Below are 19,070 nucleotides of genomic sequence, written 5' to 3' on the forward strand. Positions count from 1 at the left end.
CATGTGCCCTTTGTCTTGCTGATCTGTTTCTGGCGGCTCCTCTGAACTGGGCACTTGATATTCAAAGAGCACAATGCATTTGGGGGAGGGGGGAGATGGCTGCCTTGGTTATGAATATTGGGCTTCGACATGTGGAGTGAAAATGCTAGAAACAAGCACCGAAGGGTACCGGGCGCCAGCTCCACACTTTACACGTGAGATGAAAACTTTTTGTCCAGCAAAACATGATGATAGTGCTTTACGATGCCGCCATTCTCAAACTAAACATCATAGACTTTGTATTTAGCAGTGAGCCTTCTATCTTTGCGATGCAAAGCTTGCTCTCACCTTTTGAATTACATCAGACTTCTTTGACCATCCGTCACAGTGAACATTAGTTTATACCCCAATCACGAACAAATTATGGCATGCAACTGATTAACTTCACCATGCCAGATTTCAAATCTAGATTATAGTAACATGGTCTCTACTTGTTTCGCTCGTCCTGTCACTCTTCTGGGTTATTTTTTTGGGAAGTTACAACTACCTTTCAGTGTGTGCTTGATCATACCCTCAAATTACGTTGTCGGATAAACAACTGTTTTTGCACCTATATTTAGATTTCAGCACTGTAAATTATTTGAACGCGGCAGCGTTAAGGAGCTCTTTTCATAAAAATTCTGGTGTCGGTGTCTTTATTGGTGAGCTAAAAAACATCACCTTTTCTTATATGTGACCAAAAAATGGAGAAAGCAGCCCAATAAAATAAACAACAAAAATTTCAGTACGAGTAAGAATCAAACCCAGGCTGTCTCCGCAGCAATCAGATATTCTACCACAGAGGCACACAAATGATCGAAACTAATTCGGGGGAAAAAAAAGAAAGATGAATGTAATGTAGAAATTTTTAAAAATATTAAGACTAACCAAGCAAACGAGCCCTTATGTTAAAAGGACACAAAAGGCAACTATTAAGTTGACGTTGATTGTTGAAATGGCGGTCCAGAAACCTCGTAGTGTTACTTTTGTGCCAAGAAAGGGCCAATTTTGAAATAAAATCATGTTTCAGTGGTCCGCATCGGGTTCGCGCATTTCAAATTACCCGCCTCAAGAAGCGGACCGACTCACGTCACTGTTGCCGTGCACAAAGTTGCCTAGCTTTACTGCGCTAGTAGCAGCAGACCGAAAGCAGCAACAGTGGCCATTGATCTATTTCCCGCCATTGGCTTTTGAGATTGCAGACCTTTTTTTGTTTCAACTGCACCCCGCTAGATGGCACCATTTCTCCCGTGTAACCACGCAAAAATTGAATTTTTGAACCACTGGAGACATTCCCCATTGTAACGTCTGGCAGTTCTTTTTCCCCATGAATAACAGAAACAAGCAATCAGCATTTTATTGCGTCTTTTGATCCACGGAAGGTTCTTTACTTAGTGCAGTTAGATCAATTACTAGTGATTAATTGCAGGCGGCGCGGCGCGTCTGATGTCGTCGGGATCATTTTGAAAATGTCCTACTGCGGCGCTTGTGTTCTCGTGCATTCACCTTAATTTCTCGGTAAGTAGAGCACTGTTATAGATAATATTGTCATTTTAGATGTTGCCATACATCGAGCTTTCACTCTGACATAAATTGTTATTTGACTGTAGTGTTCCTTTAACACTTCTTTCCTTCTAGTAGAAGGAATCTCTATAATGCACGCAATTTTGCATGGTAGAAGCATGGAATCACGCCAGTCCTCAAAACATGTAAAATGCACGAGTGGGTGTTTTGAAGACCCACCCATTAAAGAGCGCTCAAAGATATGTTCATGTATTGTCTTACGCACGCGTAGTGGGCCTTTTGCTGATTCGCAAAAGAAACATTTATGGCATAGTTGGCTCTTAGAAACCATTGTACTTGTAGTAGACATTCTATGATAGCTTGAAATGGCCAGTATTACACGCACAGTCGCTTACAACACAGTTTAGGCTTGCACTGAGGCTGAAGCTGGCTGCTAATTGAGAAGGTGATCCACACAGGCCCGATTATGATTAAACTGGGCACGTAGATACGATATCACAATCTACTCTTGAAAGCAAAGTTGAAGCATCCTCCAAGTTTTGATATTGCGTTAGTAACTGTTGTGTAATTCTTGTCACACAATATTGCCACATTCCCTCGTCAAGTTTTGTTATTACCCTATTTCACTGTCAGTAATTCTCAATGCAAAGCGTGCCTACAGTGTTCGAGAAGCTTCAGGACTGCAGTAGATCATTTTGTTAACATTACGGCCACTTCGTGAACAACATTACAGATTATTCTGGAACCTAGGTCGCCGCTAGCAATAACCCTAGTATATGCAATGGCTAGCGCAAAAATTCCGATGCGCTTCGCGCTTGTCAGTGGATTGACGGCCAACGCCCTGTTCGCCGCTATCAGTGCTTGTGGGTTGCTGGAATCTGACCTTCAGTTTCCTGACCACAAGTTCGGCCAAATAAACAGTTTCATCTCAACATGAATCTGCTCCCTTCGTCCACATCACGACCCCGTGACAATATATATTAAACTTATAGGCGTCACCTGCACCATATCTGGCAATCCAATTGCTACCAGATATAATATTAAGAAGAATAATGGAATGAAATAGAATGGAATGATAATTTGTATTTGCTCAAGAACATGAATTCTCGGGTATCGTTCAAAGCTAGACAGGAAAGCCCCTTACAATCGTTCATCTGGTAGTCCAAGACTGCAGGGCGAAAAAAACCGGGGACTATAGTATTAGCTTCTCAAGCTGCTTATAGCAACTTTTATCTTGGCCCCTGCCACTGTCTAGCTTTGTTTACAGGGCAAATAAATAAATAAATAAGAAGTTGCAAGACGCGGAGTGGTCATTCTCTTGGAGCCCGATGCAAAGCAAGTCGGCTTACCACAGTGTAGCTAAATCTGCTCCTCATAGCTATGCTTCCTACATGACAAACACATTTTTGTGCAAAAAAATATGCATCACGGTGACTGCTTGCACGTCGCTACTGCTGATCACAACATGTGCCAGCCGCGGGAGCGAAATCTTACTACAGCGCCACTAGTTCTCACGACCGCCATGTGGGTCACCTTTTCAGTGGAACTTTCAAACTGAGTTTATTCTAGTAACGTTGCCTTGCTTAGCGTTATCATGCCCAGCTTCTCTAATAACACAAGAGAAACACGCACAACGCGTTCCATTTTGAACGACCCCGTCTCAGTGGGCACAAGCGTTCACGACAAGCGTTCACGTAACACACCTTGAAATTTACAAAGTGATGGACGAACGGAGAAATGCACGGACGGACATATGCACGGACAGACACATGCACAGATGGACGGACACAGTACAGTCTATTATTTAAAACCTTATGCACGGCATGAACGGTATAAGACACGCTATGCACGTTATGTACGGTATAGACGCGCATGCGCACTATGTACTGCACAGACTGACGGGACCTTTGACTATGGTGACAACGGAAATTATGCGAGCCTAAGGAGCTTCGCTCCTAAAAATTCACCAATGATAGCGATACTGCCTAATGTGAATTCTGAGAGCAGCTTCGTGTTGGGGCAAGGCTATTTGTGTTTGAAGTTTTCCCTTTCCGCAAGGTATCAACTATGCCATAAAGCAATTTTCGAGCAATAAGACAGCATTCACTACGCCCTTACCTATTTGTCTTTCTATGGATAAACGAGGTACCCTCTGCACATCTACATCTGTAAGGTATTATGTAAAATAAGTTGATACTTCATGTGGCTGATGTTGAAGAATTATGGATGAGCACTTTGCGATGGGAAGCACTAAACCACGCACTCTTTGTGCTATTAGCATTGTGTGATGACTGGTTGTCATTTTATTACTATTCTGCCATGCTATATTACATAAGTTATTGCAATTTCTTGCCCGACATAACACCTGCATAGGCTGGTCTTTTAGCAAATGGCTTTCAAGCCTCAGCGTGGCTCTGTAGTAAAATCCTCAACTGCTATGCAGAGGGCCAGGATTCAAATCCCATTCAATCCTGGGCAAATCATGCCACCGACGACGACACCACTCAATGCGGGAATGGGCGTCAAAGTGCTGCACTCTAAAAAATGCATCATAGAGCCATTGTACCACACAAAACCATAGCTGACCTAACAATATCATAATGACATGAACTCTGACATCACACCGCCACACACTAAGTTATGATCACTGTGTGTATGCGTGCATGTTGTGGGAGTTGAGGCTAGCCTGCTGCCTTTGCGCGGGCTTTGCCGCCTTTTCTGCCATTCTCATGTCCAGACATGTCTGCCCTCCTTTGTTGTCAGCCGTGGTGGGAGAGCGGAGTGACGTTTAACTCCCTCACCCGGAAGCGGATGTTGACTGTGGCGCCGCGCGCGGGGACTCCCGAGAGGTTTTCGCGCGCTGCGTCGGGAGCGGGGGGGACAATACTCTCCGGGACTTCAAACGGTGAGCCACGCATTCTTTTCCATCCGTCGAGTCCCGTCGCTTGGGGCTCGTCGGACTTCGCCGACGGTGCCTCGCGCCCGAGGCGAACGCTCACCTTTTGTTGCCCCGCTGCGTACTCATGGCCGAAGGGCAGTACGGTGTCCTAGTGCGTGGCCTAGCTACGCCGACCCGTCTCCCTCCGAAGCCAACGCGAGCGCCTTTGCCTACGCTCGAGCAACCGGGCCCTTTGTCCCGGTGTCTTCGTGGATCACCTTTACCGCGGAGACGTGCTCGTGGCACCCCGTGTAGTACTTTGTGCCCGTGGCGTGGATAAGCCTACTTGTTTTCCCGCCGCCCCTTTTTGCAACGGGCTGTACTGCGTTCAGTGTTGCCACAATAAAGTGTTGCGACTTTGAGCAGTATTGTGTTCTCGCCACGGCGACGGTTAACGCGTGCCCTGCGGCTCGCTAAGACCGGACCCACGCTGGTGGCCGTACTCCTTCGGGATACGTGTACACCACAATGTGCACACACACGTGTCATTTTTTTTTTTGCTCTCTACCCCCTTAAATCATACTTCACAGTGCTATCACAAACCCCAATAAACACCAATGTGCTTTAGACAATTCATAAGCTACAGGTGTTATTTACAAAAGCCAACAGCTTCCACATTGGAAACTTGAAGCACTGACAGCATCAAGTGGCACAGTGCATCTCTGAAACCAGAAACATCTCTCCACTTCTCTGTAACATTTAATGCATACTGATATGCTTTTTTCAAACAAAAGCTAATTATTTAGACAAGCTTACATATGTACTACAAGCTAAATTTCAAAGCAAACCGTATAAAGATGCATTATAACCATGAAAATTGCCGTGCACATTAATTGTCATTTTAGTGTACAGGTACAAAGGTTTCACTATATCAAGTTCTAGACTAGGGGCACAATCTAGTACACTTTCTTAAAACAAACTTTTTGCTGTGAAAAATTCGCAATGACTTACCCTTTGGCAAGTTGTGGGGCAAGTTTCAATGAATCGCATGTGGCCAAAACATTTTAATAACAGGTGCAAGACTGTAGCCCAGCCCCAACACATTTATGAGGGTCGATAGGATTTAGTCTCGGGAAGCGCGAAACCGTGTTGCATCACGGTTGGAGGCAGAGAAGGGAGTAGCCCTGGTGGGGCTAGGATGGGGAGCAAGTGGTGGTGTGGTATGAGCATTGAAAGTGCCCCTTTTTCTGATACCCATGCACACAAGCAAATGGCTGCTTGGTCTCAAAGGAGTGCTCCAAAATATGCCCAGAAATGTCTTGCCACAATGACTGAATTCATGGCCAATCTAAGCTAATAAACAAGGTCTGTAGCTATTCCTACAAACTATACAATATTCATCAGCCACATGCTTCTCGAAGTTAATAAAAAGAGCCCCCCCCCCCAAAAAAAAAAACAAACAGTGAAAACTTATGACTATTTTAAGACACTGCCACATACCTGCCATCACCGCCCCAAGACATGTTAGGTGTGATGGTAACTTCTCGACAACCATCAGTGTCAGTGTTGTACACATACAACTTGAGTGGGCGGCCTTCATGGGCATAGATCAGTGTGAACAAGTCTTCAGACTGCAAGATTTCCAAAAAAAAAAAAAAAAAAAAAAAGAAAAAGGGCAAACAATGCAAATTCAGAAGGAGAACAAATACAGCAAAATAATAAAGGCATTGTCAAAAGCACCAGAGCCTACTTTTTGGTGCTGATATACATCATGTATTGTCATTTAGGGGCAACATTCAGAGTATAATAAACTTTTCAAAGTGAAAAAAAAAAAAAAATATCCCAGAACTTGTCCTTGTAGTATACCAAAACCTCCTTTCTAAAGCACAGTGCTCAAGTGTACTAGGCAGCATTAAACATCACCACAGCAAGTGACCGAGTGATAGCTGTGGTTCTGCAATAATAGATTACCATATTTACTCGCGTAATGAGCCCACTCGCATAATGAACCTACCTTTGTCCTTCAAGACAGAAAAAAAACTTCTTTAATGTATCTGTTCATTTTATTTCGGTATGATAGCCAGTGCTGTTAACGATCGAAACGTTAAATCAAGCCATTATATCACAAAATAACAATGCAATGAAAGCCAAACATAGTTTTGCAAGTCTTGATTATATCGTCAACGTCACGACGAATGAACAACTACACAGAGAAAGAAACACACATAGACACCACAGGCGCTCTATGTGTGTTTCTTTCTCTGTGTGGTTGTTTATTCGGTGCGACGTTGACTATATAATCAAGACATGCACCAACTAGCCCAACAAGTTATACTATAGTTTTATAACCATGCTAGACAGATGCAAGCAGCACGAGCACGGACGACGTCAATCAAAATTTAAAAGGTGCACCTTGTACGGCAAAGTGCCATCTGTCGAATGCTGGCGAAACCTCTTTGTTGATAGTGCCCCACAAGCACAGCAGCAAAAAAAAAAACAAAGCACGTGGCGTCCAAAATAGCCCTCACACTGCGGCGAAACACGCCGCGCCCTTGCAGTCTCAGACCTATGCAAAGTGCAGCTGCACCCACCGCGCCAACGGCGCGTTTTGCACCCACAATGTCTACTGCAACACTTGTGCAGTACGATTCGTCGCTGCATTTTTCTTGTTGCGTTTGTCGTTGTGAACTTAGATGGGACATCTGCTGCGCAGGGCGCGTTCGGCCGGTACATTAGCTACACGGCTCGGCGGGGTACTAACAGCTTGCGCTGGAGCATTGGCACTGGGCGGCTGGATGACACTTTGGCATCGATCTATGCAACTTTGTTACGGGGGGAAACAAAAAGAGCTTCGGGCTACAAAAATGATTTGTCACGCATTTCACGGGACAAAACAAGCAAAGTTGTTACCCAAAATTTTTGCTGTTGTAACACCCGCATACCTGCCAAGTTCAAGGATTCTGAGTCCGGGAGGAGGGAGGGGGGTGCGACACAAGAAAAAAAAAACAAGGGCATACATACAAAAAAAAAAAACATCGCAAAAAACAAACGGGGTGGGAGAGGGGTCTCAATCGCAAGCGCCAACATCAGCGTTGCGGTCTTATAATGGATAGGAGTGGGCGAACACACGAGGGTAGAGTTTTTCACTAAGGTGAAAGTCTCAAAGAATAAACACAACTAGCATAATGTATTTTAGTCAAAACAACTCGCGTGTGTCTTCCTGGGACACATGTGAACGGACAGGACGGCGCAGCTGGCTGCCGCAAAAGCGCGAGTCAAAGCTTTGCTCACTACTAGATTCTTTTGACAGGAACACCGAAATGCGCATGGCCGCTTTTCATTGCGATAGCAACTATATGGACAGTCCAGGCTGTTTTTTTGCCGTCGCCATCGCCGCCATCCTTCACAGTATATCTATATATACATGAACATCCAGAAAAAAAAAAAAAGCTACCCGCGCTCGGCGCCGAGCTTGTCACGATGCGCCGACTCGTGCTTATCTCTCACGTGTACTTTGCCCCATGAATGGATGCCTGTGCGCGCGCGCTTATCCTTTGGTGGGGGAATCGTGTGCCTTTGGCTTTCACTTAAACGAAAGCGTTAGTTTCCAGGCCCATAAAGGTCACTTTGGTCTCTGCACAGGCCCCTTTCACGAAAACAGCGTGCTTTTCTCTACACAGCGAGGTATAACAACTGGACACTTAATTGTTAGTTTGTACTCATCTGTACCTGCAATTATGTAACGTGCATAGTTTTTTTAAACAGCGCATTACGTGTCGAGCGGTAAACGTTGAAGTTCACTCTCGTCCTGCGAGTATCGTTTTCGTGCGTCATTTGTGTGTGAGCAGCGCGCTGCAAGTTTCAATCTGCTTGCTGTTCTCAGCGTTACATTCCAAGTTGTTGCTGTCATATTTATTGCTTCGCCCTTCAGGCGAAACTGTTACTTTTTTTTATTTTTTACGTATTTACTAACCTACCGCTGAATGCCCTCGGAGATCGTAGATCGCTATCACGTCGCCGCGACCGCGGTTTTGTGCGTGGCGGTTGCGGAAAACGGTAGTTCATTTTACAATCCCCATGTGCATGGCTGCACGCGCGCCTTCAAAACTAAGTCATTTTATGCCATCTACGATAGCATCTGCCTCAGTTGTGTTCGCAGAGTTTGCGGAAAGCAGTGTTGCTTTGACTGGTTGAGCGCACACTTTTGGGGTTCTGTCAGTTACGTCGTCGCCGTACATGATCCTGTCAAGAGCGACCGCGGTTTCGTCCACAGCGGTTGTGGCAACAACAATCACACGCACTGTAGAAGACGGTGCGTGCGCCGGTCGCAAACGTACTTCCGAAGCTTCGAGTACGCTGCTCTCGGCCTTCGTACCGCGGTTTACTAACTAAATTTCGTATCATCCGCTGCGATTACGAAATGTGTTCAGAGCATTCAAATTGAGGCCCAATGAACATAGTAAAATTTGACTGGCGAATTTCAAGAATTTGTATCTGCCGCGGTTTTGCATCACAGAGATAACACTGTACGCTTGCATTAACGCCTCTTATATTAATTTATAATAAAATGGGGTAGGTTTGAAAAGCCTGAAGCGGATTGAGCTGCTTTTTTGTCAATGCGACCAGATCACGCACAGAAATTTCGATTTCCGGAAGATTTTCATGAAAACCGTACAACCGGGAAAAAACAGTCACAATCCGGGAGCCTCCCGACCCATCCGGGAGACTTGGCAGGTATGCACCCGTGACTTTTTTTTCTCACGTATTGAACCCTTCCCTCAAATTGGCGTCAACTTTTGTGAAAAAAAAAAAAAAAATTGGTCGGTTCATTGAGCGAGTAAATACGGTAATCCCTTAAATACAGCCGGTAAAAAAAAATAAGTTTACAATTCATACTTTATAAAACTGAATATTGTGATGACCAGTCTACTCGTTATGTAACCAAACTTTTGATTACTTCTACAAGCTACCTCATCAAACCAAGGTTTCAAAAAGACAATTACAATGACCTGCTCCCCAACATTAGGGGACCCTGAAACGGTTTTCAGCTGGGTCTGTGCCGAGAGCGTTGTTTGTAGCCGCATACTCTGCTGCATACTATGATGTGCAAGGCATCTTTCACTCAAATTCAGACGCGGCTTAGTTTCTTTGCATGGTGCCTGTCGCGAAAGCTTGTTTGTGTGGTGCTTCGTTGCAAAATCTCAAAAAATGCAAGAATGTGCTTGCTTTGCGCCTCGCTGCTTTCAAGCAGAGATTTGACAGATATCGTCCGTGTAAGGTTGACTTGCACACTATGAAATTAACTTTACACACATTAGATTTTAACATCCGTCGTTTGGCGTCAATGCTATATGCAATACAACAATATACATAACAGATAATATTTTGACATACTGCATCTTTGTTCTTCATGCTAAATTGCACAAGAAATTTCTTCATTTTTTTTAAATTATGGCTTGATTGTTCGCACAAGTGCTCTCTTTTCTGTCTTCCATTTACGTCCCACACACTACCTAGACCTCTGTGTAATTTTTCCCTCGTTTGTTAACTGTACGAAGTCTTTTGTAACCTTCTCCTCGATTTCTTCTCTTCTTTTTCCGTGTATTAATTGCGTCACTGCTACTACTTACATATCTACATTCCATGCAATTTTACTGTTCAAGCGATGTTAGGGCAAACGTAAAGTAATCTGAGCATGACTAGTGCTTACAGGAACAGAAATTCTGTTTATGATTTATTGAAATAGCATAAATGGAAATTATAAATAAATCTTGAAATGTTGGGAAGGAGAATTGAGAAACATAATACCAAGCAATGCTGATTTTCATCAACATCCCAAGCCCTTAAGTTCTGCCCTGCAGGTCACGGGATCGAATCCCAGCTGTGGCGGCTGTATTTTCGATGGACGCGGAAATGCTGTAGGCTCGTGTGCTCAGATTTAGGTGCACGTTAAAGAACCCCAGGTGGTCAAATTTCCGGAGCCCTCCACTACGGCGTCTCTCATAATCATATGGTGGTTTTGAAACATTAAACCCCACATATCAATCGATCAATCAAGACCTTAAGTGCTATTTTCCATAGGCACCGAGATTTCACTTGTCCAACTTTTAACAATTAGGTTGACGCATCATGTCGTACTTTCATAGCTTTAAGGGGTGCTGCCTTTATTGTGTTTATAAAGGGTGTTGCGTGAATGTAGCCAAAAGGTATTTCCAATGAAGTGCTTATCCTTAACTGAATAAAACCGCCGCTGGCATTTACCACCATGTGGCTCCCATAATCATATTTTCATATTGCACTTAATTTCTTAACTAGTATGAACAATGTAACATTTCTGTTGCAGTAGACTCTCAGTTAACGGAAATCTGTTAAACAGAAATTCTGCCTGAATGGAACAACTGCCTCTGATATGATAGGTCTCATACTTGTATTTTGCCCCCATATTCATCTCTCAGTAAACGGAACTCCTGTTAAATGGAACATATTTTCCTGGTCCCTGCAGGTTCTTTTTAATAAGAGCTTACAGTATTCATTTTGGCGCCAAGTGCATTTCTTTATGTTTTAGATGACGTTTGGAAAGAACAGATCTGATTTTCTGAGGAAAGGTACATGCTACGTAGAGATTTTTCCGGCATTTAAAGAATGCCGAAGAAATATGACCTGGTCGCTGCTCGTATGCTATTGTGCTGCAGCGCAGTATACCGAATAGCTCACAGGCCCATGCTTCGCTTTATAAAGGATATTAGTTCAATACGATCAGAAAAAAGAAATAGGTGGAGGAAAACTGCCTGGTTTGCTAGACTCACCAGCAACCTATAACATCTAAATCCTAATCCTCTCAGACATGCTGCAAGCAGGACAACTGGCAAGCGGACCGCGGCAAAATGAGCGGCCGCGACTTGGGCTTCAGAGCGAGTCAGCATTTCTGACTGCCGCGCAAAGAAACATCATCTTCTCTGAGAAGTGACAGGCTGACAGTCTGTGTGCCAATTGTTTAGTTCGATGCACATTTAAGAGGGCCCTACGACACTTTTTCAAGTGGCCATGGAATGAATTCACTAAAGTAACTCATCACCTCACGGATTCACCGCCGCAAAAGTTTTTAGACACAGTCCCACACGAGTGGAGTGAAAAATTTGTTGCACGCTACAATTTCATTCTCTCTTCTCTCATCCTGACTAAATCGCTGGAAGCTAAGCAGGAAGGGATGGCGCGGAGAAACAAAATACTCCACATATGCCATGTGACATTGAGCAACTTTTATTTATTTATTTTTTCTTCGAATAAGCACCTTTTCAGAGCGATCAGACGCGCATGGGTGTTAAAGTCCTATGGCGGCCCTAGTAACGACAGAGCACACCATGCTCAAATCAGCCAATGGCTGATATGGCTGTGATAAGTGATTTTTTAGCTTTAAGCGTTATTTGTCAAGAGAAGAAAAAGCAATTTTTAGCTGACTTTGAGAATGAATTGTGAATTACAGGCTGCGTGCTGCGCTATATTATTTGGCCCGTGTGTTCTCGGCAGCCTTGACTACCCACCGGCAGTTTTCTGACCATGCTCAAAAGATGTTGCAAGGGCCCCTTTAGGAGCGTTGCAGCATGATATCGCATGAGCAATCACATTGTTTTATTTGATACTTGGCATGCTTTAAGAGCTATAAAATATTCAACATGCTAAACAACAATTTATTTCAGTCATTTTTAAATGCATTCTACGATGTGATGAAGCGCACCCGGATCTAAAGTGAGTATTAGAAATGTTGCATAACTGACCATAGCTAATAAACCAACTAAGTGTAATATAAAAATACCACAATGAGCACCACATCACAGTAAGTCATATGCCATTGCTTCATTCAGTCATGGTTGAACGTTTTGTTTTAAATGTTTGGTTCTACTTATGTGAACACTCTGTATATAGCTTTAACTAATTTTTTTTATTGGGGCTGCTTTGCTATTTGACTTAGGTATATTCGCTTTCCTCTTTTATGTGAAGATGAAAGCAAAATTTCAACTGACTTATTACTACTAAGATGTACACGTGTTGGTCGTTTTTTCTGCATTAAATAAATTGCCTCAGTTATGTGTCTGAACTGGTCTTGTAGGAAGCACTGTGGGCGATTGCAAGATTAAGCACCATAAAACGTTTGTTGAGTGTGCAACAGGGATTGTTCACAGCAGAGGTTTTCAGCTGTGGATGCGTCAGGAACCGCCTGTGAACTAGTAGAAGTGATGGGGGACCCCTTGCAGCAAAGGGGAGGGAGGAAGGGGGGTTACGTAGGTAAATTAACACAACTGGAGCGTGAAACAGGTGCATTTTATTGCTACCAAAAACATCAAACGTGCAACATCACTTCATTTTGGACAGTTCATCACTACGTGGCACAGTCACACTTAAATAACTATGCTTGTGGGGGTTTCGCTGATCCTAGAAATAGCTTTGCGGACAGGGGGTCCCCGCAGACCCCCATTTGAGAACTACTGGTATACAGTACACCTTTGTCTTGTGGGCAAAGGTACATAGGTCAGACAGGCAGGTGCCTTAATGTAAGCCTTCAGGAACATTGCCAGAGAGTAAGAAGTGTACGATGGGACGTTTTTTTTGGCCTCTCATTGTTCTGAATGTGGGTGCCATCCATTGTTCTCGTGTCCCACCCCAACGAATGCACTAGACTCATAATTGAAGTGGCAACAACTGCTCAAAGCAGCTGCATCAGTAAACCGTCAAAACTGCTCAACGCAGCTGCATCAGTAAACCGTCAATAGCTTTATCAGAAAAAAAATTGGGATATTTGAATTCTTTGGCACGTGGTATTCCACGCTCTTAGCGATGCGAGTAAGGGGTTCTCAACCTCGCTTGCTTTTAAGCGGCTCCTAAGGTGCTGAGGCGACTGTTAACGCGGCCGTGTTGCTTGCTAAGACCGGACCCAGGCTAGTGGCTGTACTCCTTCTGGGATACGTGTACACTACAATACTTGGTTTGTGGTGGAAACATGTGACATGAATAGCTGTTACATTGACACTTTATTCATGTAACTAGTTGTTACATGACGTTACACGAAGCAACTGGTCATGTCAATAGTCAACATTAGACCATCTGAAAACGTATCTTAGTGAGCAAAGTAGGTGCAGCTGTGCCAGACTGTTGTGAGGCAATGCGAGGTGGTGTCATAGCTAGGCAGTTTTTCGTCGAGAAAACTTGGGGGGTTTGCCGAGCATAAACAGCTCTCCAATGTGAAAAATGCACAACCCTAATGATGCCCAGTAATGCGACAAGTGCTCCTTTATTGGTAGCATACCAGAATAGCAGCTATCCCAGCAGTCTGTACTAAATTTACAATGTGCTACTTCAGCGCTTCTACACTGGTCGTTTTCATTTTAGCACAATGAACACAGGATAATCCTTCGATATAAGGCCCATTGATAATTTCAACTTCGCCTCTAGTGAACTCCCTAAAGCACCAGCAGCTCTAAAGACATTGACAAGTGACAAGCAATGGCAACTGATGTAACCATTAAAGGTTTAATAAAGACCCCAATCTATGCCTTACGATGCAAATCAACATTTTAATTGAGATTTGTATGTGTATTACCAGCAGTACACAAATCCGTAACCAAATTTAGCAAAACGTAAAAAGGTGTGGCCTTGATAAGAGTTTATGTAATGTAAAACTCAGCCTGCATTAAATATATCAGTAAAAATAATGATTACAAACGAGACCATTCCGCTACGATAAACATAAACTGCTGTTCTGGTGCAATAAAAAGCATTTAGATTGATCACCATGCTGACATCCAAGCTCTTGTTATTAATATTGTATTAGCTAAAGAGCCTGCTTTATGGTGGCATTACTGTGGATATTTTATTATTTGGTTCCTCAGCTTTACAAAGTCATATCAGCGAAAATAGTGTAATATTCATGCACGAATATCCGTGATAGCACAGCTCCTAATGCAAAAAGAAAAAAATAAGAATAAATCACAAAATTTATGTGATTTAAATTTATATTTTGAAAAATGTTTCCAAAATATTCAAGCACAGAAGCCCAATACTGAAACCATTACATCAGGTATACACATGTGTAGAGGGTGAACAAAACATCCTGAAACATTTCTCATTGATTTGATTGATATGTGGGGTTTAACGTCCTAAAACCACCATATGATTATGAGAGACCCCGTAGTGGAGGGCGCCGGAAATTTCGACCACCTGGGATTCTTTAACGTGCACCCAAATCTGAGCAAACGGGCCTACATTTCCGCCTCCATCGGAAATGCAGCCGCCACAGCCGAGATTCGATCCCGCGACCTGCGGGTGAGCAGCCGAGTACCTTAGCCACTAGACCACAGCGGCGGGGCTCAAACATTTCTCACATAGAAGAAGCTAGCAAATTGAGACACTTGATGTGTTTTCATATCATCAAGCATGCATGGGCACCATCAACCCAGCACTGCCTTCGCATTTATCTCATGCTGAAACGATTAGCACCATTCTTTAGATTGAGAGTGGCTGGTGGATACTACGCTGTTCAAATTTAGAAGGGTGCTTCGCCATTCATTTCCACTGTTACTTCAAGAACAACGAGCCCCTAGTTATCTGCATAGAAAGTCTCGTCCATTTACAATTAAAAGCTAACTAGCAATTAGCATGATTATTTGATTTGTTTAAATATTCAACAATAGTAAAAGGGCCCAAACAAAGTACATTTATGCAACAACATCGATGTTGTCTCCTTTCTTATACTGAACATTTAATAAACATAATACTAGTGTCAAAAAGTCAGAACTCAGAATGCAAGTTCATTATTCCATTAATATAACAGTGAACTTTAATCCAATTAACCTGTTATTTCTACTACATTTTGATCATTTGGCAAAGAAATAAAATATACATTAGAACAGAAAATATTTTACTACCTGAAGTAAAGATACGAAGAGCCTACTTTCACAAAAATAAAGAAAAACATTCCAACTATATTGTTATTTCCAATACAGTAAGGAACCAGTGTAATCTTCCAATTAGCAAAAATAAAAAAATGATAAAAGCCTTAATAAGTAAAAGGATTTTGCTACAGTTGACAGTAGCAACTAATAAATATTTTTGGATCAACAGAATATTCGGCACAAACTTTTCATTCATATTACTGATTGATTGATATATAGCAGCGAACGTCCCAAAACCACCAAATGATTATGAGAGACACCGTTGCGGAAGGCTCCAAAAATTTCGACCACCTGGGGTTCTTTAACGTGCACCCAAATCTGAGCACACGAGCCTACAGCATTTTCGCCTCCATTGAAAATGCAGCCGCCACAGCTGGGATTTGACCCCGTGACCTGTGGGTCAGCAGTCGAGTGTCTTAGCCACTAGACCACCGCGACGGGGCTCATTTATAATACTGCAGGTCTAATCACCTCTTAAAATACAAACGTAGTACCATATTATTTGAAAGACCAGCAATAACAGTCCTTCTAAACTATATGTGGAACCCGCTAATGACAATCGATTTCAAATGCTTACGGTCCTTCGGCACATGAGAGGCTGTTGATTGAACATTAAATTTTAAGTGATTACTTATGGAATTACTGAAGGCAAACAAGACACCAAGATTCTCAAAAAAGCAGAGAAGAACTACAATAGAACATCTAGAAGCTTCTTAGAAAAAAAAAAAAAACGTACGAAGGGCTCTAGTTTAGCAAGGCATAATGCTGAAACAAACATTACCTCATGTAGCACAGAGTCTGACCCAATGATATAGTCAGCGTAAGGCCTGAGACCTGCTGCTTCCGCGGGAGAATGAGGGCTCACATCCTGCAATCAACAATGACAAACTATTGCAAAGGCATCGAAAATAAAATATTTAAGTACATTTCATGATAAATACTTTTGTGTAGATTTCATTTCTTGTTCAACAGCAGCATTTTAGTATAATAAACACTGCAGTGCATTTTTTTCTGTTTGTTACTAATATGCATGTCGTTCGGAAACATAACGGTGGGGTTGAAACCACATGAAAGATGTCTTTTTCTATGCTGTTTGAAACAGTACTGTCTACACTGGAAACACAATAAAAATCTGGTCTTGCAGAAATGTGAATGCAATGTTTGTACCCTATTTCCAAAACAAAACCAATACAGTCGTCTGGATTCACCATTCTAGCCATTAATACTTTTCACTTAAGCATTGAATTATCGATAAAAATAAAAAAGGAAAAATTCCAGAAAATCTTGATTAACTTCACACCAAATAGTTCACTAAGTGAAATTATGCACATAATTAAGAAGTGTACTAAAAGCCACAGTTTTTTACGCTTCCATATAAAATTATCAACTCTTCACAACTTGAAATTGCCACAACTATGGCAAATATTACAAACTATCAGGTGACCTTAAAAAGTGTGATGCGAAATAACTGAACTCTTCAATAGATGAACTAGGCTATGCGTGATTTATTTATTAGGTAACTCAATTTTATAAAGGAATTCAAATTTCCGTTTCAAAATGTCTTCCTTGTGCTTTGACAAGAGCTTTAATATGCTTTGGGAAGTTCTTTAATATAGCCACCATGTCTTCTGGAGTAATTTTTTCCCATGCCCATTCAGAGCATAAGTGATTCAATGGACTTGTCCTTGTGCTTCTGATTTTTTCCCCCCTTCCTGGTTGAATGAAATGGCGGGTCATATCTACCTACAGTTTTCATGATGTGTAGAATCCTGCTTAATACATCTAAAGCAATATGAGCATGCTCAACTAGGCACACAGTTTGTCATAGTCACAATAAAAGATGAACAGAATAATAACCTAGAACATGTTCAAGGTATTGAAGCAACGTACTGTCGTCATGAAGTCAGAAGGCTACTAAAAAAAAAAAAACTATGGACCATCATTCCGAAAAGAACCCTGATGAGTTGCAAGCAGCAGGTTGAAACAGGCGTCGACGTGGTTGTTGGAAGAACGGTTTGAAGTGAAACTCAGTGTAGCGCTTGCTTGAGTAAACCTTTGTATGAGACGCACAGACACAGGAGGCGGGACGCGTTGAAGACACTTGCACTCCGCTTCCTTGGCTCGCGTCTCGGTGTTGCCCGTGCGCCGTCTGTATACTAGAACGTGATCGGTGTTCTTGACTCGCATTTCGTTGGTGTCGCTGATCTTCCACTGCCAACGCTTGCATTCGACTTCCCTGGCTCGTGCCTTGTCAGTGTTGACGTCACCATTCGCGAACGTGATTGGATTTGCTAACCATCGCAACGCCAGCGACAGACGGGAAGAAGGTAGCGCACACTAGCGGGAAGCATGCCATGGCGCGCTGTCCACATTGTCGGCGCCGCGAGATTCTTGAGGCACACGCAGCGCGTGCACCATCGGCTTGAGGTTTCTCGCCGACAGATGGAGAGAGGTGGCGTGGGTGAGATGATGCCCATGTGAGGAGTGGGCTCGTGCTTTGCCAGTGGTGGGGAGGGTGAAGCGAGAGAGATGAGGCGCGACGACAGGCTATGGAGAGAGTGACGTCAACGCGCGCGCACTGCGAGAAAAGGCATGACCTACTTGGCACCATCTTAACACCTGCGGCCAGGAGAGCGCGGTGTGGATGGAGGGACAGCGTTACGAAGGCTAGTCAAAGAGCTGCTTTGCATTTAAAACAAAAAAAAAAGCCAACAAAATTGCTTCTGCCAGCACTCCTTCAAAGGCTCGGATACAGCATCATAGGCAGCAATCATCTGAGGGCATTGGTTAAAGGCTATCAAGCATGCCCATTAAAATGTAAGATGGCTTAATCTACTCACAACTAAACAATAGTGAAGAAAAAGCATGTTAAAGGGGGCCTGCAACACTTTCTCAGCATGTTCCGAAAATATTACCAATCGATAGTTGAGGCTCCAGAGAACCCACGAGCCAAACATTACAGCACAACACACGGCCTGGGACTTCCAACTAATTCCCTAAGCTGGCTAAAAAACGTTTCTCTTTCTCTTGAGAAATAATGCCATAAACCCAAATTTCACGACCATTGGCCTATTAGAGCACCATGATATGCATGGTTACCTGAGCCGCCGCGAGATGCCACCATGTGTCCGCACACGCAATCACATTTGAAGTAAAATGCATGATCGAAGAAAGAGTGCCCAGTTCATAACGCGTGGTGATAAACAGGTGCTGATAAACAGGTGCATCTTCTTACCCCTTTGTCATTCTTCTTCCGCTTCTCCCCTCCCCCCTACGTAGCTTTCAGCGCACTCACTGGCCCGAAAGGAGAGAGAAAGCTTCGGAAATGTGCCCTGGAACACCACTCGTACTTGATAAATTCTAAAAATTTTTGTGGCAGTAGCTTAGGCAATAAGCTTTTTTATTGCGGTAGCAACTATATGGACACGCTCGGCTATGTTTTGCCGCTGGCGCCTGCGTCGATGCCATGCACCATATATGTATACGTATCTATATATGTGAAAACGCAAGAAAAAAAAATCAAGAAAAAAACGCTCCGGAGCGCGGAATCGAACGTGGAACCTCTGCGTCGTGAAAGTGAGGCGCTAACCACTGAGCCACCCCGGAGAACGTTCTTCACCGTTGAAACGGCAAGCTATTTATATCTACCACTTACCGCTGCTGTGTTTTCGGCATTAGAAGAAAGATGGCGCAATGAGCGCACG

At 43.2% G+C, this 19,070-nt stretch overlaps 1 protein-coding gene across 2 annotated transcripts in view; it reads right to left on the reverse strand.

The window, feature by feature from the left end:
• Nucleotides 1-19,070, reverse strand: part of Grasp65 (Golgi reassembly-stacking protein 2) — an 80,015-nt gene that overhangs the window by 48,056 nt on the left and 12,889 nt on the right. For both annotated transcript variants that reach the window (XM_037426683.2, XM_075881991.1), the window contains exons 4-5: nucleotides 16,148-16,234; nucleotides 5,921-6,051 (exon numbers count right to left, since the gene is read on the reverse strand). In XM_037426683.2, the coding sequence (XP_037282580.1) occupies nucleotides 5,921-6,051; nucleotides 16,148-16,234 (218 nt within the window). The remainder of the gene's footprint in view (nucleotides 1-5,920; nucleotides 6,052-16,147; nucleotides 16,235-19,070) is intronic.

This window comes from Rhipicephalus microplus, chromosome X (assembly GCF_043290135.1).
Source record: "Rhipicephalus microplus isolate Deutch F79 chromosome X, USDA_Rmic, whole genome shotgun sequence".
NCBI lineage: Eukaryota > Metazoa > Arthropoda > Arachnida > Ixodida > Ixodidae > Rhipicephalus > Rhipicephalus microplus.